Source organism: Mobula birostris, chromosome 1 (assembly GCF_030028105.1).
Source record: "Mobula birostris isolate sMobBir1 chromosome 1, sMobBir1.hap1, whole genome shotgun sequence".
Classification (NCBI taxonomy): domain Eukaryota; kingdom Metazoa; phylum Chordata; class Chondrichthyes; order Myliobatiformes; family Myliobatidae; genus Mobula; species Mobula birostris.
Window position 1 is genome coordinate 226,370,630 of NC_092370.1, and position 23,475 is coordinate 226,394,104.

A 23,475-nucleotide genomic window follows, 5' to 3' on the forward strand; every position below is an offset into this window, starting at 1 on the left:
GTGGTAATGGGTAGCATGGTAGTGTAGCTGTTAGTGTACCACTCCACAGCACCAACTGTACGATTGGGGTTCAATTCCCGCTGCTGCCTGTAAGGAGTTTATATATTCCTTCCGTGACCATATTCCAAGGATTAGTAAATTGCTGTTATGATATGTTGGCACCAGAAGCATAGCAACACTTGTGCGCTGCCCCCAGCACATTCTCAAAGCAAACAGCTCATTTCACTTAACGTTTTGATGCACATGTGACAAATAAAGTTAATCTCTTTATCTTTAGAATACAGCTCAGCCATGATAATTCTCTCTAGGTACTATTCTCCTGACACAAGCTTTGTGGATAAGGATCAGCCAGAGGATGCACTGTTTACCCTCTCCTAACCACTACAGTACTGTGCCACCCCATTTAATAAAGGTGTATCCCTGCCACTTACAGCACGGTTCAGGATCTTGGGTATCTGGTTTCATGAAATAAATAATTTTCTTATTAACCACTGACAATTAATTTAATAGCAGTTTAAATTGAAATAAATATTTACTTGCTTATAAATTGACTGAATTTGATACTAGACAGCAGATTTTGGACTTGAGCAGGTTAATAAATCATTCTATCAAGAGAAAAATGAGCTAGCAATCGTCACTCCTCACCCAATCTCAATGCGTGTACCTTCTTGTAGTGGTAATGATAGAATAGTGTTTAGCCACAATAATTCCTGCTGTCTGTTACTTTCCTGGCACAAGCTTTGTGGGTGAGAATCACCAGAGGATCCACTGGTTAACAGTGTTGTCAATACAGTTTATTAATCTTGGTGTCTGGAGAAAGGGTGAGCATGGCTGGGAAGGGGAGAGAAATAGCAAGAAAATAAGTTACCAATTGTGTATTGTAGTTTTGTTAAAATTTAAATGATTGTTTTCTAATGTATTCTAGGTAGAGCATTTTGTTTAACTTTTTGTCCCAGGTGTTTAGAATTGCATTTGTTAATTAACACATGGAAATCTATCTCATTTTATTTCTGTGTGTGGGATGTTACTGTATATAAAACAGAACTGTTAAAATGAGCTGTTATTGCCCATTCTTAGTAACCACCTCGGCTTTGTATTTGGCTTTGGCAGAAAATAAACTGGGATGAGTTAGCTGCCAAAAACATTGAAGCCCCGTTTAAACCAGTCATCAGGGACGAGTTGGATGTCAGCAATTTTGCAGAAGAATTCACAGAAATGGATCCCACGTATTCGCCCGCAGCGTTGCCTCAGAACTCAGATAGGATCTTTCAGGTCAGTACCCATAAAATGAAGCTGCTAAATCAGATTCAAAGTATAAAGTAAATTTACTATCAAAGTATGTATTGTCATCATACATGACCTTAAGATTCATTTTCTTGCAGGCATTCACAGTAGAGCAGAGAAATAGAATAGAATCAATGAAAAACTACACATTAAGACTGACAAGCAACCAATATGCAAGAGAGATAAACTGTGCAAATACAAAAAAATGATAGTAAATAAATAAGTAAATAATATTAAGAACATGAGATGTAGGTTCCTACAACTCTTGTGGTAGTGGTATGAACCAAACAGGCAAGTGTGGCCTTAAAACAATTAGAAAAAGTACAGATGGTAAGGCCTTGTGTCCAAAAAAACCAACAGAAACTTGTAGGTAATTGCCAGAAGACACAAGGGACTGCAGATACTTCTTCTGGTCATCTCCCCTCTATTGTATTACACTACCAAAGACCCTATACACAAATCATGTGCAATGTGGCTCCTTTAATCCTGTAAACTCTGTATAAACATGACCAGCATTTAAAGATTAATCTTTGTGCTCTCTTGACAGGGCTATTCTTTCATTGCTCCATCCATTCTCTTCAAGCGTAACGCTGTGATGACTGATCCCATTCAACTTCATATTGGAGTGGATCGCCCTGGTAGTACTGCCATTGCACGGAGTGCTATGATGAAGGTATTCACAATCAGATTTATTAACACTTTTATGACTTAGAATTTTGTCGCTTTGTGGCAATGGTACAATGCAGACACATGATCTTACTATAAATTACAGAAATAAATGGTGCAAAAGGACATTGAACAGTAATGCACAAGAACAGGCCATTCAGCCCACAGACTTTTGCAGAACCAGCTAAAAAGCAAATCAAAAAAACCCAAACACTGATCCCACCTACCTACATCATGTCCATATTCCTCCATCTTCCTTACATCTATGAGCCTATTCAAACATCTCTTAAAAGCCTGTAATGTATTTGCTTCTTCCACCAAACCAGGCAATGCATTCCAGGCATCCACGGCTATCTGAATAAAAAAAAACTTACCCCTCACAACTCCCTTGAACTTACCCCTCTCACCTTCAATGCATGCCCTCTGGCATTAGACATTTCAACCCTGGGAAACAGATACTTTCTACACTCTATCTATGCCTCTCATAATCTTGTAAACCTCTATCAGATCTCCCTCAGCCTCTGACACTCCAGAGAAAACAAGCCAAGTTTATCTAGCCTCTCATGATTACACATGCCCTCTAAACCAGGAAGTATCTTGGTAAACCTCTTCTGCACTCTCTCCAAAGCCTTAGTATTCTTCCTGTAGTGGGACGACGAGAACTATACACAATACTCCAGAGTGGTGGGAGTATGGAATGAGCTGCCAGATGAGGTGGTAAATGCGGGTTCTTTTTTAACACTTAAGAATAAATTGGACAGATACATGGATGGGAGGTGTATGGAGGGATATGGTCTGTGTGCAGGTCAGTGGGACTAGGCAGAAAATGGTTTGGCACAGCCAAGAAGGGCCAAAAGGCCTGTTTCTGTGCTGTAGTTTCTATGGTTTGGTTCTATGTGGTCTTAACCAGATTAATAAAAGCAAGCATGCCTCCATTAATAAAGGCAAGCATTCCATAAACCTTCTTAACCACCTCATCAATCTGTGTAGCCACTTTCAAGGAGCTATGGACTTGGATCCCAAGATCTCTCTGCTCAGCCACACTGTTAAGGTCCTTGCATTTGCCCCACCGAGGTGCAACACCTCATATTTATCTGGGTTAAACTCCACCTGCCATTTCTCAGTCCATATCTGCAACTGATAGTAAGGCATTAGACAAGGTCCCGCATGGGAAGCTGGGTAAGAAGGTACAGTCACTTGACATTCAGGATGAGGTAGTAAATTGGATTAAACATTGGCTTCTTGGGAGAAGCCAGAGAGTGGTAGTAGAGGGTTGCCTCTTTGACTGGTGCCTGTGATGAGTGGTGTCAATATCAGTGATCTGGTTGATAATGTGGTTAACTGGATCAACAAACTTGCGGATGACAGTAAGATTGGGGGTTTAGTGGGCAGTGAAGAAGGCTATCGTGGCTTGCAGAGAGATCTGCATTAGCTGGAAAATGGGCTGAAAAATGACAGATGGAAATTAATGCTGACAAGTGTGAGGTTTTGCACTTTGGTAGGACCAACCAGGGTAGGTTGTACAGTGTGAACAGCAAGGCAATAATGAGTAGTAGTACAAAGGGATTTGGGAATACAAGTCCATAATTCATTGAAAGTGATATCATAGGTAGATAGGGTTGCGAAGAAAGTTTTTGGCACATTGGCCTTCATAAATCGGTGTATTGAGCATAGAAGATGGGATGTTATGTTGAAGTTGTATAAGATGTTGGTGAGGCCTAATTTGGAGTATTGTGTGTGCAGTTCTGGTCACCTACCTACAGGAAAAGTTGAAAGAGTGCAAAGAAAATTTACAAGGATGTTATCGGATCTGGAGTACCGAAGTTATAAGGAAAGATTGAATAGATTAGGACTGTATTCTTTAGAACGTAGGAGATTAAGAGGAATTTGATAGAGGTATACAAAATTATGAGGGGTATAAATAGGGTAAATGCAAGCAGGCTTTTTCCACTGAGGTTAGGGGAAACTTCAACCAGAGGTCATGGCTTAAGGGTGAAAGATAAATAGTTAAGGGAACATCATGGGAAACTTCTTCACTTAGGGGATTGTGAGAGTATGGAATAAGCTGCCAGCACAAGTGGTGCATGTGAGCTCGATTTCAAGGTTAAAGAGAAGTTTGGAGAGATACATGGATAGTAGGGATGTGGAGGGCTATGGTCCATTTGCAGGTCATTGGGAATAGGCAGTGTGAATGGTTTTGTTATGGACTAGATGGGCAAAAGGTCCTATTTCTGTGTAGTACTTTTCTATGACTTTATGATCTATATCATGCTATATTCTTTGCCAATCTTCTACACTATCCACTATTCCACCAATCTTGGTATCATCGCAAATTTACTAGCATTTTCATCCAGGTCATTTATATGTCACAAACAGCAGAGATCCCAGCACAGATCCCTGCGGAACCTTTTAATTACAGACCTCCAGCTCAACCACTACCTTCTGTCTTCTGTGCACAAGCCAGTTCTGAATCCAAACAGCCAATTCAGCAAGGAGAAAAGATATAATGTTCATGAGCCATTCAGAAATTTGATGGCAGAAGGAAATAGGCTTTTTTCTACATTGTTCAGTGTGGGTCCTTAAGTTCCTTCTCAGTGGTCAAAACGAGAAGAGGAGCATGTCCCAGATCCAAAAGCAAGATTAGCTTTATTTGTCACATGCACATCAAAGCATAGGGTGGTGAGGTGGAATTTCATCTCTACCAAGGGAGTTGTAAGGTGCTCGTTCCCTCTTCTAGCCTGCAGGTTACCTATTGGCAAGGTGTAGCACCTGCTTAGCCCTCCAGATCAGGGAAACGTGAAGTCATGGGAGCAGGTGGTGGATGGTTATATGAGCAGCTCGTGCATATCACAAGTCCTGGTTATGCGACCACTGAGGCCAGGCAGACAATCTCTGAAGCATTTTGATGAAGGCCGGAGTCACCCATCTTGTAAAGATTCCGCCCAGAAGAAGGCTGTGGCAAACCACTTGTGTAGAAAAATTTGCCAAGTCCAATCATGGTCTTGGAAAGACCATGGTCGCCCATGTCATGTGATATGGTACATAACAAATGAACAAACATCAAAACATACAGTGAAGTGAGTCATGAGTCAAATCAAATGAGCAACAATTACGCTGGGGGCAACCCGCAAGTGCACTTTCTCACCAACGTAGCATGCCCACTGCTTACTAATCCTTACTATATGACTTTGAAATGTGAGAGGAAACCAAAGTATCCTGAGGAAACCCACATGGTTATGGGTAGAATGTACAAACTCCTTACAGACAGCAGCATTTGATGATCACTGGCACTATAGTCCCAGCCGAAATAAATGATACTGTCTCTTGAAGATGTCCTCAATGATAGAGTGTTGTGCCCGTAATAGGCTAAGTCTATAACCTCTTGTAATCTTGTTCACTGGTGTCTCCGCACCAGGCTGAGATGCCATCGGTCAGAATGCTCCCCTCCATGCATTGAAAATATGTGAGTGTCTTTAGTGATATTTCAAATCTCCTCAAAACTCCTAACATTTTGGGCCCAGGATAGATCCTCCGTGACATTGATGCCCAGGAACTTGAAGCTGCTTGCTGATCCTTTCTACCGATGATGACTACTGTCTGTTCTTCCAACTTCCCCTTCCTAAATATGAATGTCAAGTAGAAACTTTGATCCTTTCAGTTTATGTAGCATTTGGTTTTGTGTTTTCATATCCCAGACTTAATACACTTTTAAAATTCTTCCTCCTACTCAACCCCCCTAATCCCACCCCCACCCCTACACCCAACCACATTCCCCCTCACCCCACTCCCAAACAGGATTCTCCGTTTTATCAACACTATGATCTTGATCTAAAAGACAGTTCACTTGGAGAAGGAAGTTTCTCTATCTGTAGAAGGTGTCGGAATAAGAAAACTGGGCAGGAGTTTGCAGTGAAAATTGTCAGCAAAAGGTAATGCCAAACCATGATGGCTTAATTTTGATATTTTTACAGTAAGAGATTCCTTCTTGTCCAGTATTCTCTTGATCCAAATTAATTTAATTTCTAGTTTGAGAAATACTATTAAAGGTCCCACTGACATTATTTAATCAGTAAACAAGTACAGCATGTCTTGTTACTGGAATAGGTTTATTATTGTCATCTATATCAAGATACAGTGAAAAGCTTCTCTTTCACCTCTTCATACAAATCAAATCGTTACACAGTACATTGAGCTAGGATAAGGTAAAACATTAACAACGCAGAATAAAGTGTAGAAATTACCGAAAAATGCAGTGCATGTAAACAATAAAGAGCAAGGTCATAAGGAGGTAGATTGTGAGGCCAAGAGCAAATCTTATCATAAAAGTGGTCTGTTCAAGGTTCTAGTAATAGTTGGATAGAAGCTATCCTTGAGCCTGGTGCTGCATGCTTTCAGGTTTTTGTATCTTCTGCCCAATGGGAGAGGGAAGAAGAAAGAATATCCAGTGTGGGTAGGGTCTTTCATTATCCTGGCTGCTTTACAGAGGCAATGAGAGATGTACTGCGATGTGCGGAGCTGTGTCCACAACTTTGCAGGTTCTTGGGATCACGTGTAGAGCAGATGCCATACCAAGTCGTTATGAATCCAGACAAAATGCTTTCTATAGATCATCAATAAAAAATGGAGACACTGGTGAGCTTTCTTGGCTGTGACATCAACATGGCTTGACCAGGACAGACTAGTCTGGATGTGTTTACGTTCAGAACTCTTTGGACAGAAGGAATGTTACAAATACATAATGGTAATCATGAACACTTGCAACAACATCAAATTGCCTTTATTGGTCCTTTTTCTCCTCAGTTGTATTTGAGACAATGTCAGGGCAGATTGTCGGACATAGCATTTTTTTATTGTTACAAAATAAGTGTATATTTAGCAAAAGCTATTTTCCTTTAACATTCCATAACATTTGCTGATAAAGATCTTTGCTCCTTTTCCTCAGTAAGAACATGTCCATTATCAGGAGTGGAAAATAATCACACCCAAGTAGCCTATTGGTATTGTTAAAGTTGTCAGTATCCTTTCTAAATGAGATATGAACTCTTAATCTTTGTATACTTAGAATCAGGTTTATTATCACTGACGTGTGTCATAAAATATGTTTTGTGGCAGTAATACAGAGCAATACATAAAAAATTAAGTTACAATCAGAAGTATATTCTAAAAATAAGTCATTCAAAAAGAGAGTACAGAGTGAGGTAGTGTTGATGAATTTCATGGTCTGCTCAGAAATCTGATGGAAGAGGGTATCTGTATATTTGAGAGTATTGGTATTCTTTATTCTCTAGAAGTGTGCTAAATTCCAAGGACCCCAAAAGAGATGCATCTTCTAGAATGTTTTAAATGCATGTGTGGAGACATCATGTTCCTTCCTTCTAATTTTTCTGCACCAATGTTGTCAGCCATTGCCATTAAAAGCCTTTTACCAACTGTTCTCCCCAGCCACCATTGTACTCTTTTAAGTGCCATCGTAAGTAGACAAAGCAATTATCAAATACGGTTCAATACTGTGCAGATTACTCAGCATTTACCTTTAGAGTAGCGGCAGTTGAGTATTGTACCAACATCTACTATCAGCCATAAGCTGTACATCAGAAGGGACCGTGGAACACCTTCAAATTCATCTCCCCACAGAAACTCATCCACATCTTGCTTATGTTCCATGATGACATGCATACCATGAGACTGATCAATGGGCCCACAACAGAATCAGTGTTAATGAGAACTGATGTCAGGTAAAACTGCATCATTGCTCAACAATTTTCACAATTCCTCCCACCCTAAAACTGTACCTCAGCTCCAAAAAAGTCAAATTTCTATAAGTCATGTAATCAGTAACCCGAGGAGCCCTAGTGATTCATTTTCAGATTATTTTCCTTTTGACTTCAATAAGCAAGGAATGATATTCTTATTATTCTAACTGAACAAAAAGTTATTCTTCCAATTTAATTGGTAACTTTTCAACTTATGGCATCTGCACTCCGGAAGCAAGGTCACTCAAACCTCAGTAGTTGAATTACTAGGCTTTGGTGTTTGCATGTGCTCAGAGATTGAACTGCAAGACATTGTCAACTTGTCCTTTCATGCATACAGTAGTATGGGCTTCCTCCTCTTATCTCCAAAACCAAGGTCATCCACCAGCGTGCCTCCACTGTACCACCCTGCTTTAGACAGTGAAATCTTGAAAAATGTTGACCACTTTCTGTACCTGAGGAGCTGCTTCTCATGTTGGCAGACACCAAGAGTGAAATTCATCACCACTTTCAGTGTGTCAGCACCGCCTTTGACTGATTGATGGAAAAGGATATCAGCTAAATGTATTATCAAACTACCTGTCACCATATACTACTCTGAAATCCATTTTCTTGCAGACATTCACAGTAGAATAGAATATGATAGAATCAGAGCAAAACTACAAATACAATTAAAATGCCAATAAGTAAATAAATCAATAAATAAGCAACCAGATAAATAAATAAATAATACTGAGAACATGAGCTGTAGACACCTTGAAAGTGAGTCCATAGGTTGTGGAGTGAGGTTAGAGTTGAGATGAGTAACGACTGGTTCAGGAGCCTGATAGTTGAAGGATAATAACTATTCCTGAATCTAGGGGTGTGGGACCTAAGGCTTTCTGTACCACCTCCCCAATGGTAGCAGCGAGAGGAAAAGCATAGCCTGGATGGTGCAGGCACTTGATGTTCAATGCTCGTTTCCTGTGACAGCGCTTTTGTAGATGTGCTCAGTTTTGGGCAGGGCTTCACCTGTGATATTTGAAGAACAAGAGCAACACAAACAAAATGCTGGAGGTACTCAGCAGGTCAGGTAGCATCTATGGAGAGGAATAAACTGTTGCCTTTTCAGGCCGAGACTTTCATCAGGACTGAAAAGGAAGGGGGAAGAAGAAACCCTCAATTAGTCACAAAACTCATGATTTACCGAGCGGCTGTGACTCCTGCCCTACTAAATGCTTGAGATTTGTACTACTAGCAATGGCTAAGTGACCGCTCTGAAAAAATACCACCAATTGGGTCTGCAGAATTCTCTAAATGTACTGAAAAGATTATCAAATCATGGTCAGTATCCTTTCCAGGCTAACATACCCAGCATTGAGACCCTGGTTACTCTTAGCCACATCAGACAGGCCATGTCACTTGCATATCTAACACCAGACTCTTGAAGCAAACATTCTTTTCTGATCTCTGCCATGGAAGGCGATAACCAGGCTGACTGAGTGAAAGATATACACTCTGACCACACCTGTACACCTGCTTGTTAATGCAAATATCAGCCAATCAAGTGTCAGCAACTCAATGCATAAAAGCATGCAGACATGGTCAAGAGGTTTAGTCGTTGTTCAGACCAAACACTAGAATGAGAAAAAAATGAGATCTTTGACCATGGAATGATTATTGATGCCAAATAGAATGTTTTGAGTATCTCAAAACTGCTGATCTTCTGGAATTTTCATGCACAACAGTTTCTAGAATTTACAGAGAATGGTGGGAGAAACAAAATAACAGCAGCAGTTCTGTGAGTGAAAAAGCTTTGTTAATGAGAGAAGTCAGAGGAGAATAGCCAGACTGGTTCAAGCTGACAAAAAGGCAACAGTAACTCACATAACAATTTGTTACAACAGCGGTGTGCAGAAAAGCATCTTTGAATGCACTGCATGTCAAACCTTGAGGTGGATGGGATGCAGCGACAGAAGGTGCTGGTGTACCTAATAAATTGGCAACTGAGTATAGTTGTACTCAAAAGTTTGCTCACCTTTTGAAGTGTAGCAACCCCCCCCCCCCACCCCACCCCCTCCTGAATGTCTGGTCTATTATGACTGAAAGTGGAGAAGAAGCACAAGGAGCTCCCATAATAGTATTGTAGACCTCAATAGCATACACTGAGAGCACAGAGAAGCCCTGTATAATCCACCTCACAAATAAGCACACAGCCCTTCAACCACATCCTAGTCCATTGGTGGAAGAGCCAGTGACTCCCACAGTGGCCTCATCAATCACTTCAGAATTTGAAAAAACACAGTGACAGCAAATCCTCCTCAATCCAGAGGAACTACCTAACATATTTTATCTTGGACTCCTGAATGTGTTAACTTTATTACCAAAGAGCAACAGGACTAATAAAGTATAAATATCACCAAAACTGAAGTAGCCTGAACATCCCGGTTAGGGTAAGGTTAACTAATTTCTTTGTATGAATAGATTAATGAGTATTGTACCTTGGTTTCATTAAAAAAAACAATTTTTAAACAAAAAATACAAACTTCTAACCTGAATTTCTATTTGTGTTTGAGTCTCTTTGACACACGGTTATTATTCCTCCTTGCAGAATGGAAGTGAACACTCAAAGGGAGATAGCAGCTCTGAAACTCTGTGAAGGACACCCGAACATTGTAAAACTGCATGATGTTTACCATGATCAGGTACGTTACTACAATGATTATATCACAGAAGGAAGTCATTTGGTTCTTTGAGCATGCACATGCTCTATGCAGGAGTAATCCAGCTAATTCTACTCCCCTACACTCTCCTTGTCATTCTATTTCTTTCTTTTCAAATTTTTGCACAGTTGCTTTTGAGTGCTGCTGTTGAATTCCAGATTCTCAGTACTCATTTCCAAAATAATATCTTCCCCTCATGTCATTTTTTTCTGCTTTTGCCATGGTCATCCTCATTCTGTGGTTCTGATTCTTTGCCTTTCTGTCAAACGTGGGAATAGTTTCATTCTTTCATCTCTTCTGGACATTTTATGATCTTAAGTACTTTTATCAGGAATCTGCTTAGTTCTAAGCAAAACTTCCTCTGCACCCTCTCTCCTAAAACTTTGCATCGTTCCTGAAGTTCATTGCCCTAATTGGACACTTCAACCCACAATATATTCCCAATCCTTTAACCTACTCAAAGATCAATCTAGCACTCCATTTTTCTTTTCTCCATGTGCTTATTTAAGTCTCATAAATGTCTAATGTATCTGCCTGTACCTCCAAGTCTTGCAGTGTGTTTCACATGTCCACCAATTTCTGTTTTTAAAAATCCTACTTCTGACATCCCACCTACAGTGGCATGCGAAAGTTTGGGCACCCTGGTCAAAATTTTTGTTACTGTGAATAGCTAAGCGAGTAAAAGATGAACTGATTTTTAAAAGGTATAAAGCTAAAGATGATACATTTCTTCAATATTTTAAGCAAGAAAATTTTTTATTTCCATCTTTTACAGTTACAAAATAACAAAAAAGGAAAAGGGACTAAAGCAAAAGTTTGGGCACCTTGCATGGTCAGTACTTAGTAACACCCCCTTTGGCAAGTATCACAGCTTGTAAATGCTTTTTGTAGCCAAATTAGAGTCTTTCAATTCTTGTTTGGGGGATTTTCGCCCATTCTTCCTTGCAAAAGGCTTCTAGTTCTGTAAGATTCTTGGGCCGTCTTGCATGCACTGCTCTTTTGAGGTCTATCCACAGATTCTCGATGATGTTTAGGTTGGGGGACTGTGAGGGCCATGGCAAAACCTTCAGCTTGCGCCTCTTGAGGTAGTCCATTGTGGATTTTGAGGTGTGTTTAGGATCATTATCCTGTTGTAGAAGCCATCCTCTTTTCACCTTCAGCTTTTTTACAGACGGTGTGATGTTTGCTTCCAGAATTTGCTGGTAATTAATTGAATTCATTCTTCCCCCTAACAGTAAATGTTCCCCGTGCCACTGGCTGCAACACAAGCCCAAAGAATGATTGATCCACCCCCCCCCCCCGTCCTTAACAGTTGGAGAGGTGTTCTTTTCATGAAATTCTGCACCCTTTTTTCTCCAAACATACCTTTGCTCATTGCAGCCAAAAAGTTCTATTCAAAAGTTTCAAAGGAACATCTAAACAAGCCTGATGCATTTTGAAAACAAGTCCTGTGGATTGATGAAGTTAAAATAGAACTTTTTGGCCGCAATGAGCAAAGGTATGTTTGGAGAAAAAAGGGTGCAGAATTTCATGAAAAGAACACCTTTCCAACTGTTAAGCATGGGGGCGGATTGATCATGCTTTGGGCTTGTGTTGCAGCCAGTGGCATGGGGAACATTTACTGGTAGAGGGAAGAATGAATTCAATTAAATACCAGCAATTTCTGGAAGCAAACATCACACTGTCTGTAAAAAAGCTGAAGATGAAAAGAGGATGGCTTCTACAACAGGATAATGATCCTAAACACACCTCAAAATCCATAATGGACTACCTCAAGAGGCGCAAGATGAAGGTTTTACCATGGCCCTCACAGTCCCCCGACCTAAACATCATCGAAAATCTGTGGATAGACCTCAAAAAAGCAGTGCATGCAAGACAGCCCAAGAATCTCACAAAACTAGAAGCCTTTTGCAAGGAAGAATGGGCGAAAATCCCCCAAACAAGAATTGAAAGACTCTTATTTGGCTACAAAAAGCATTTACAAGCTGTGATACTTGCCAAAGGGAGTGTTATTAAGTACTGCCATGCAGGGTGCCCAAACTTTTGCTTTAGTCACTTTTCCTTTTTTGTTATTTTGAGATTGTAAAAGATGGAAATAAAAAGGTTTTCTTAAAATATTAAAGAAATATGTCATCTTTAACTTTATGCCTTTTGGAAATCAGTTCATCTTTTACTCGCTTAGCTATTCACAGTAACAGAAATTTTGACCAGGGGTGCCAAAACGTTTGCATGCCACTGTATATTTTCCTCCAAGTATCTAAAGTTTTGCCCCCTCATATTAGCCAGTTCTATTCTGGGAAAAAAGTCTCTGGCTGTCCAGTCTGTCTTAGCCTTTTATCACCTTGTATACCTCTATCAAGACACCCCTCATCCTCCCCAGCTCCAAGGAGAAAAGCCCTAGCTCATTCAAACTGTCCTCATAAAAGACACTCTCTAATCCAGGCAGCATCTTGGTAAATCTCTTCCATAGCTTCTAAAACTTCCATTTCCTTCCTATAAAGCAGTGACTAGAACTGAACACAATACTCCCATGTATGGACAAACCAGAGTTTGATAGAGCTGCAACAGAATCAGAGTCAGGTTTAATGTCACTGGCATAGGTCGTGAAATTTGTTACTTTGTGGAGGCAGTACATTGCAAGACATAATAAAAAAAAACTATAAATTACAATAAGAAATAAAGTCGTTCTTCGGTATCCATAAGGGATTGGTTCCAGGACCCCCCACGGATACCAAACTCCGCGGATGCTCAGGCCACTTATATGCGGGGTGACTTGGATAGGTTAGGTGAGTGGACAAAATCCTGGCAGATGCAATTTAATGTGGATAAATGTGAGGTTATCCACTTTGGTGGCAAGAACAGGAAAACAGATTATTATCTGAATGGTGGCCGATTAGGTAAAGGGGAGGTGCAACGAGACCTGGGTGTCATTATACACCAGTCATTGAAAGTGGGCATGCAGGTACAGCAGGCGGTGAAAAAGGCGAATGGTATGCTGGCATTCATAGCAAGAGGATTCGAGTACAGGAGCAGGGAGGTACTACTGCAGTTTTACAAGGCCTTGGTGAGACCACACCTGGAGTATTGTGTGCAGTTTTGGTCCCCTAATCTGAGGAAAGACATTCTTGCCATAGAGGGAGTACAAAGAAGGTTCACCAGATTGATTCCTGGGATGGCAGGACTTTCATATGATGAAAGACCGGATCAACTAGGCTTATACTCGCTGGAACTTAGAAGATTGAGGGGGGATCTTATTGAAACATATGAAGTTCTAAAGGGATTGGACAGGCTAGATGCAGGAAGATTGTTCTTGATGTTAGTGAAGTCCAGGACAAGGGGTCACAGTTTAAGGATAAAGGGGAAGCCTTTTAGGACCAAGATGAGGAAAAACTTCTTCACACAGAGAGTGGTGAATCTGTGGAATTCTCTGCCACAGGAAACAGTTGAGGCCAGTTCATTGGCTATATTTAAGAGAGAGTTAGATATGGCACTTGTGGCTAAAGGGATCAGGGGTATGGAGAGAAGGCTGGTACACGGTTCTGAGTTGGATGATCAGCCATGATCATACTGAATGGTGGTGCAGGCTCGAAGGGCTGAATGGCCTACTCCTGCACCTATTTTCTATAAAATGGCATAGTATTTGCTTATAACCTACGCACATCCTCCCGTATACTTTAAATCATCTCTAGATTACTTATAATGCCCAATACAATGTAAATGCTATGTAAATAGTTGTTACACCATATTGTTTAGGGAATAATGACAAGAAAAAAAGTCTGTTCATGTCCGGTACAGACGCAACCATCGTAGCTCTTCTAGGAACGCTGATGCTGCCTCGGCATCAGCCAATGCTGATTCTCCCGTGATCTTTAAGTTCTTGAGGCTGTAGCACTTTACATAGTTAGCCAGCCATCCCTTACTAGCCTTAAACTCCTTCCCCTCGCTCACAACACAAGTAGCGAACGAACGAGATGCGAGGCAAACAATGCTCGCGAATGGACGAGATGCAAGGCAAACAATGCTCAAACAACGAGTGCTGGAGAGGGACTGAGGATCTGTGAAATGGCGGGAGGCTACAGCAGGGTATGCCTGCACATCACTCCATTTGCGTGGATTCAGCGTAGTGCTCGGCACGTGGCAAATTCAAGTTTTGCTTTTTGGAAATTCCTGGAATTTTTTCGATCCGCAGTTGGTGGAACCCGCGGATACGGAGGACCGACTGTATATATTTTTTTAAAAAAGAAAGAAGTATTGCAAATAAAGAGCAAAAAAAAAGAAAAAAAATATTGAGGAAGTGTACATGGGTTCATTGTCCATTTAGAAATCTGATGACAGAGGGGAAGAAGCTGTTTCTAAAATGTTGAGTGTGTCTTCAAGTTCCTGTACCACCACCTGGATGGTAGCAATGAGAAGAAGGCATGTCCCAGTGGCCGTTGAACTCAATGTAGTGGTACAACCATAGTGTATGACACATATGTACAAAAAGCACTGCAGTTGCTGACTTATTCTGACAGCAGCTTTATCACAATCAAGAAGTAGGGCTGTGGAGGCACAGTACAAAGTTCAAAATTAGCAGTGTATTTATTATCAAAGCATGTACTATATTGTATACAATCTTGAGATCCTTCGTCTCGCAGCCCATCAAAATAAACCCACATAACCAGGATAGTCAAACACCTAATCTGCGAAAGAAAAGAACAACCTGTGCAAACAATATAAAATAAACAAACACACAGAACATGAACCGCAGAGTCTCCAAAAGTCAGTCCACAGCCACAGAGCCAGTTCAGCACTGAGGTAAGGGAAGCCAGTCCAGGAGCCCGATGACTGCAGGCCATAACCAATGCTGAAACAAGTAAACTTTGTGGAATCGTGAGCATAACACTGGTTTGTCCTTCGTCCTTGACCTGTACGCCTTGATCAAATAGTAAACAAAAACACATGGAACATGATTTGTAGAGTTCCTGAAAATGAGTTCCCAACTGCGTAGCCCATTCAGCACTGAGGTGAGTGAAGCCCGTCCAGGAGCCTGATAGCTGCAGGGCAACAACTGCTCCTGAATATGATGACGTGGGTCCAAGCACATCCCACCTGATGGGAGTAACGCCCAACAGTAGCAATGGTACCTGCAGTTCCCCTCCTTGCCGCACACCATCCTGATTTTAAAGCAATATCATTGTTCCTTTATTGCTAGGTCAAATGTTTCAAGGAAATAAGGAAAGGATGAACAGGAATGAAAAGAAAGAAAACTTAGCTTTATTTATAACATGTATATCAAGGCATTGAAACATACTGTGAAATGTGTCCTTTGCATCAAGAGTGTGCTGAAGGCAGTCCTTAAGTGTCACTATGCTTACAGCACCAGTATAGAATGCTCACAATTTACTAACCCTAATCCATGTGTCTTTGGGTGGAAATCAGAGTTTTTTTTGTCCTTTCTTCATCTAATGCACAAAAACATCATAACATCTGGCATCAGTGTTGTAAGCTCCCAGGAATATTGCCACACACCTGTAGCACCACCACCCCTGGGTCTGTCTTCCCGACTGGACTGGACATTTCTAGGAATTGTGGAGGTGAAGTCGCGCTTGATATTTGGATGGTATGGTTTTGTACGAACCGTTATGTTAGGCTTTAACTGGACTAATCTGTGGAGCACATTTCAGAATTTAGACCTAGTGCTCAATGTTTGAGAAGTGGACATTTTCTGGTTTTATCCTTTTTATTTTTTCTTTCAATCTAGTGGTTATAATACAGTGAGTGATTTACAGGAACTCACTCACTGTATTATAACCACTAGATTAGTAATTAGCCACTAAGTGTTACTGGTTAGGGACATTTAGGAGACTCCTAGATGGGCAAGTGGATGAAAGAAAAATGGATGGCTATGTGGGAGGGATGAGTTAGATTGATCTTAAAGTAGGTTAAAAGGTTGGGACAACATTGTGGGTTGTATTATACTGTAGTGATTTATGTTCTATTTTATGGCATGATGGATTGCAGCTTGGTATCTTCCAACACCGCTTGACCTACACTATTCAATGTGATCTTAACTGTCTGTTTGGAGTTCTATGATACTAAGAAAAAAATTCTAGTAAAAATAGTTTCTTCTATGCTCCAAAATTGTCCAGTGTTTTTGTGATATATGGCAAACAATAACTCTGGGATCTGTAAATATCTGCAATTATACACATCAATCCCACACCATAACTCTGTGTAGTCATTGTAAAGATAAGTCCTTGACAGGTTCAATATGTGACTGGAAGGTGGCAAGTATTCAGTATTAGCAAAAGAAACATTTGCTTTCATGAATTTTCTTCTTTGTTTCAAGTTTCTACATAACCTCTACATAGGGCGGCATGGTAGCATAGTTAGGGCAGGATGGTAGCGTAGTGGTTAGCAGAATGATATTACAGAGCCAGTGCCCAGAGTTCAGTTCAGCCACTGTCTTTAAGGAGCCTGTATATTCTCTCTGTGACCGCACAGGTGTCCTCTGGGTGCTCTGGTTTCCTCCCAAATTTCAAAGATGTCCAGGTTGGTAGTTAATTGGTCAAATGGGTAGAATTGTGCAGCGTAAACACGAGGAATTCTGCAGATGCTGGAAATTCAAGCAACACACATCAAAATTGCTGGTGAACGCAGCAGGCCAGGCAGCATCTCTAAGAAGAGGTACAGTCGATGTTTCGGGCCGAGACCCTTCGTCAGGACTAACTGAAGGAAGAGCTAGTAAGAGATTTGAGAGGGGGAGGAGGAGAATCAAAATGATAGGGGAAGATGGGAGGGGAGGGATGGAGCCAAGAACTGGTCAGGTGATTGGCAAAAGAGATATGAGAGAATCATGGGACAGGAGGCCCAGGGAGAAGGAGAAGGGGGAGGGGGGGAAAACCCAGAGGATGAGCAAGGGGTATAGTCAGAGGGACAGAGGGAGAAAAAGGAGAGAGAGAGAAAGAATGTGTGTATATAAATAATTAACGAATGGGGTATGAGAGGGAGGTGGGGCATTAGCAGAAGTCAGTGTTCATGCCATCAGGTTGGAGGCTACCCAGACAGAATATAAGGTGTTGTTCCTTCTAACCTAAGTGTGGCTTCATCTTTACAGTAGAGGAGGCCGTGAATAGACATATCAGAATGGGAATGGGATGTGGAATTAAAATGTGTGGCCACTGGGAGATCCTGCTTTCTCTGGCAGACAGAGTGTTGGTGTTCAGCAAAACAATCTCCCAGTCTGCGTCGGGTCTCACCAATATATAGAAGGCCACATCGGGAGCACCTTATATTCCGTCTGGGTAGCCTCCAACCTGGTGGCACGAACATCGACTTCTCTAACTTACGCTAATGCCCCACCTCCCCCTCGTACCCCATCCGTTATTTATTTATATACACACATTCTTTCTCTCTCTCTCCTTTTTCTCCCTCTGTCCCTCTGACTATACCCCTTGCCATCCTCTGGGTTTTGCCCCCCTCCCCCTTTTCCTTCTCCCTGGGCCTCCTGTCCCATGATCCTCTCATATCCCTTTTGCCAATCACCTGTCCAGCTCCTGGCTCCATCCCTCCCCCTCCTGTCTTCTCCTATCATTTTGGATCTCCCCCTCCCCCTCCCACTTTCAAATCTCTTACTAGCTCTTCCATCAGTTAGTCCCGATGAAGGGTCTCGGCCTGAAACGTCGACTGTACCTCTTCCTAGAGATGCTGCCTGGCCTGCTGCGTTCACCAGCAACTTTGATGAGAATTGTGCAGTGCGGTCTTGTTAGGCCATGGGCCTGTTACTGCACTGCATCACTAAATAAAATAACATTTCCATTAATAACCCTTTTAATTTTCAATAATTCAGTTACAGGTTGACCGCCACAAATCCAGAATCACTGGGATCTGTGCAGTGCCAGAATAGTGATTTTGCCGAATCACAGGTGGTTAAGTTAGGATTAAATAAACAAACACTTCTAATCCACATGATGATCACCTCACCCAACCTTTATAGTACCCTGTATTAAATTGACTTTATTTCTTACGAGGTGTAAAAATCTTTACGTTAAGTCACCGTCTAAATGTGCAATCATAGTAATTTATAAGAATTTATAATAAATGGAATAGTCAATGTAACATGGAAATACACTCAAATCAGCATGAGTTAATCAGTCTGATGGCCTGATGGAAGAAGCTGTCCCAGAGCCTGTTGGTCCTGGCTTTTATGCTGTGGTACCGTTTCTTAGATGGTAGCAGCTGGAATAGTTTCTGGTTGAGGTGACTCGGGTCCCCGATGATCCTTTGGGCCCTTTTTTCACACCTGTCTTTGTAAATGTCCTGAATCATGGGAAGTTCATAACAATAGATGCGCTGTGCTGTCCATACCACTGTCTGCAGAGTCCTGCGATTAAGGGAGGTACAGTTCCCGTACCAGGCAGTGCTGCATCTAGTCAGGATGCTCTCAATTGTGCCCCTGTAGAAAGTTCTTAGGATTTGGGGGCCCATACCAAACTTCCTCAACCGATTGAGGTGAAAGAGACACTGTTGTGCCTTTTTCACCACACAGCTGGTGTGTACAGACCACATGAGGTCCTCGGTGATGTGGATGCCGAGGAATTTAAAGCTGTTTACCCTCTCAGCTCCAGATCCATTGATGTTAATCTGGGTTAGCCTGTCTCCATCCCTCCTGTAATCCACAACCAGCTCCTTTGTTTTTGTGACATTGAGGGAGAGATTGTTTTCTTGACACCACTGTGTCAGAGAAATGACTTCTTCCCTGTAGGTTACCTCGTTATTGTATTATTAAATAGTACAAGTTGGATAATAAAGCAAGAAGAAATGACAAATAAAAAGCCTGTGAACTACTCCAGATTTAAATTTTCATCAGAAACTAATTTAGCGAATTCATCACAAACTCGGCGGCTGCTTCCATGTCTGTTGACTGTTTTTCACCACACACTGTACAAAATTTTATGCCCTGTTGCTGCTTGTAATGCTAAAGCCACCCTTCACTGTAATCACACTCATAATCCAGTCCTAATTCTTCATGAAATAATATTGCTTGTTCCTTCACCATCTCTCCTGACAGTTCTACACCTTCGCTGACGCGGAGCTTAAACCACTTTATGTGAACTTAATCTAGTTGTGAACATCTTTCATGTTTCATTTTTTTCCATATGCACGTCTTTTTTTTCTGATTTGCTGTTAGCAAAGAACTGGAGCAACTTTTCTATTTGTTTCTTTGTTTCATGAACTGTAGAAGAGCCAATGTTATACAGGTTGTATATGCTTTTCACAGACACACCACTGTCGAGTTTTGTCAAAACTTCCACCTTATCTTGTATTTTTAACATATGGTGTTTGCATTTTACACCATGAGAAGCAATTTCTTTATTCAATAAAGACATGATTTGGGTTAGATAAGCACGTTATAAAAATAAATGCAGAAAAACACAGTATGACTTGCTTCTTTGGCACGGCGACGCGGGAAATTTGAAGTTAGGCTGGCAAAAGTTATGTCTGAACCAGCAGTGGAACTGGATTACTGATTTCTGGATTTGAAGTGGTCAACCTATATTAAAATTGCATTAATCCTGGATTAATGCCTTGCGATTTTTGTTTAAAAAGGGAATTGAAGTCATTAGTTGCTTTGTGTGTTTTATGCAAGAACAAATACACCAAAAAAAAATTCCAAACAATCTTGCTTCCTTCCCCCAGTTTATATTTAACTGGGTTTTCAGATTAGATTTATTTATCGTGTGTACATAGAAATATACAGTGAAATGTATTGTTTGCATTAACAAGTTTTCCACTTTATCCCACACCTATTACCCATAGACATGGATTAGGATACAACTACTATAGAAATTGGTGCTTGATGGTCAGCACAGGCTCTGGTGGGCTGAATGGCCTGCTTCCGTTCTGTTTCTCTATGATTCAATGATATGTAAAATTTTAAGAACCTCCTTTGAAAGTCAATTTTGATTTGATTTCATCTCCCTTTCTAACAGCACATTTCAGGTAGAAACAATTCACTGTGTAAGAAAATTGGTGCTCATCTCATCCTTCGCTCTTTTTCTAATAATCTTAAATCTCTGTGCTTCGTTGATGACCTTTACAGTTTTGAATACCTCTTACCAGTCTTAATCTCCTCAGTGCAAAAGAAGAGCAAGTTCGCTTTCAAGTCTCTCCAAGTATCCAACTTTTTATTTCTCTCATTGTATGATTTGATCAAAAGACTGCACTTCAAATGTCTTGCCCATGAAATAGGGAGAAATAACTTTAATGAGCTGCTGCCATCAGACTGAAGGCAGACTTACAATGTATTTGGGTGTTTGACTTGCTTTACGTATTAGCATTTGTGAAAAATGTGAAGAAACAAAATCTTTATTGTTTCAGTGAAAATTAGTAACAGTCAGTCAAGCACAATGGGCAAGTTATTGACCTGATTGCATGATATCCTTTTGCTCTCTATTTTCTCCTCAGCTACACACATTTTTGGTGATGGAGCTGCTGAAAGGGGGGGAGCTGCTGGAAAGAATTCGAAAGAAAAAACACTTCAGTGAAACAGAAGCCAGTTACATAATGCGCAAGCTGGTTTCTGCTGTCAGTCACATGCACGATGTCGGAGTTGTCCACAGGGATTTGAAGCCTGAGGTAATAGATGTAATAAAGGCATTATGGAAAAGGGAATATGGAATAAACACTGGGAGTTCTGTGTTAAGCTATCTATAATTTCTGTACTTACCTTTCCCCTTGACTGTACCTTTCTCTGGTATGTGCCACCCCACCCCACAGCCTTTTCACCTTCAAAGTTTCTGATGCCCAGCTGACTTCAATGGTGAAGAGTGCCGTAAATCTAGATCTGGTGGTACTGTCGCACAATTGCTGTATATGACTCGAAAGTTTGACGGGCATCATTGCTTTACAAAAATAACTTTCAATCTGCTCTCTCTGTCAAATATATTGCCATAATCAGCCGAAAAAGTGAACAACACTACTACTTTATAGCCAGGTGTTTATAGAACTCATGGCTTTAAGACTTGGTGATTTTACACAGAACGTTCAAATCTAATCTCAGAGAATTTGGTTGCAATGTTAGTCCATGTAGTGCAGGTCTGCATTTTTAATTTCAATGATGTAATTGCTTGTGACAAGTTTGTTTGATGTTATTTCCCTTTAATGTTTCCTTGAGTTTCCCCACCCTGTGTCTAACAGTGTTTGAAGTTAAGTGTAGTCAACATGGGTTCCTCCTTCATTCTTCCCACTCAAGACCTACTCCCACCTCTTCCTGAACTCTTCCACCTTTCAACGTTCTTCCTTACAACCATCACAAAATGCAGATGTACAAGGGATTCCACAGATGCTGATCAGCACACACATAATATTGGAAGAACTTAGCAGGCCAGGCAGCATTGTGGAGGGAAATAAAAAGTCAATGTTTTGGGCTAAGAGCTTTCATCAGAGTATAGAAAATAAAAAGGCAGAAGCCAGAATAAGAAGGTGGGGACCTTCTGCTCACCTGCCATCACCTGCCTCTGGTTCCCCTCCTCCTATTTCTTCCATGGTCCACTATCCTCTCCTATTACAAACTCTACAGATCTACAGAATCCAGGGACTCTGGAAATCCAAGCAACACATACAAAATACTGGAGGAATTCAGCAGGCTAGACAGCATCTATGGAAAAAAGTAGTTGATGCTTTGGGTTGAGACTCTCTCCTATTAAATTTCTTTCATAGCCCTTTACCTCTTCCCACATATCTCCTCACAGCTTATCACATCAACCTCCACCACCACCAACCTTCTCCCTCACCTGGTCTCACCCTTCCTTTCCAGTACACATTGACTGCTTATATTGCTCCACTGATGTTGCCTGGCTTGCTGAATTCCAGCATTTTGTGTGTGCATCTCAAAATATGTCCCTTCAACAATACCTTATCACCTTCCACTTTCTCTTAAGCCTCATTTTAATAACCTTTTCCTATTTATAAGGTACTTCAATACAATAAAAGTTATTGTTTATATACAAATAGTTTGCGAAGTCCTTGTTATCATCACCTTGTGTAGATTTATATTACCAAATTCTAAGTATGTCTTGTGGTACTTTAGTAGGTCACAATGTTCTGTCCAAATGCAAATGAGACAAGTAGTATTAGTATCATTTGTGTATGTTTTCTACCTCAACTGCAGATGAGGCAGTCACAAGGCACCACTCAAGTAAGCATCTACTGTCTTGTCTGCACCAATCTATCATTGTCTATGCAAAAACAACAACTCGCTCTCTTTGCATTGAATTCCAAGATTTGCTATTTTTGTGTACCGAAGTACTTGATGCAGTCCTGTATTAGTGATTCATTTTAGTGCCATTGGTCCTCCAAACCAATTACTCAACGGATATCTATTCTGTATTTTGTTTTAAGAGCTTGTTACCTTAGACTCTGCAGGAGATGATGAGAGGGATCTGAGAGGTCCATGAACAAAAATGGAGCAGTTGCTGTCAGTTCCCAGCAGAGACCTAAATTCACAGTGTTGGTAGGGTGCATTGGCACATTGTGAAAAAAAGAGTAAAATGATCCTGATGTCTTGATGAAAGGTCTCGGCCTGAAACGTTGACTGTACTCTTTTCCATAGATGCTGCCTGGCCTGCTGAGTTCCTCCAGCATTTTGTGTGTGTTGCTTGGATTTCCAGCATCTGCAGATTTTCTGTTTTATAAAAAATTATCCTGTTCACTTTGGTTCTGGGTAACCTATTTTTTTGCTCGTTAGTGCTCTGCTATCAGAAATTTTCCACGCAAAATAAACCTCGAAGAACTCAACAGATCTGATTAGAACAACAGGAATTCTGCAGATACTGGAAATTCAAGCAACACACATAAAAGTTGCTGGTGAACACAGCAGGCCAGGCAGCATCTCTAGGAAGAGGTGCAGTCGACGTTTCAGGCCGAGACCCTTCGTCAGGAAGGGTCTTGGCCTGAAACGTTGACTGCACCTCTTCCTAGATCTGATTAGATTTGCTTCTTACAATAGAATCTAATTTATTACCTCAATTTACCTCATTACGATCTTACACGTTATTGTTTACCTACACTGCTCCCTTTCAGTAGTT

General features: G+C 40.9%; 1 protein-coding gene across 3 annotated transcripts in view; it reads left to right on the forward strand.

The window, feature by feature from the left end:
- rps6ka5 (ribosomal protein S6 kinase, polypeptide 5) overlaps positions 1 to 23,475 on the forward strand; it is a 315,467-nt gene that overhangs the window by 244,021 nt on the left and 47,971 nt on the right. For all 3 annotated transcript variants that reach the window (XM_072272845.1, XM_072272856.1, XM_072272865.1), the window contains 5 exons: positions 1,111 to 1,272; positions 1,832 to 1,957; positions 5,746 to 5,879; positions 10,294 to 10,387; positions 20,855 to 21,025. In XM_072272845.1, coding sequence (XP_072128946.1) covers positions 1,111 to 1,272; positions 1,832 to 1,957; positions 5,746 to 5,879; positions 10,294 to 10,387; positions 20,855 to 21,025 — 687 coding nt within the window. The remainder of the gene's footprint in view (positions 1 to 1,110; positions 1,273 to 1,831; positions 1,958 to 5,745; positions 5,880 to 10,293; positions 10,388 to 20,854; positions 21,026 to 23,475) is intronic.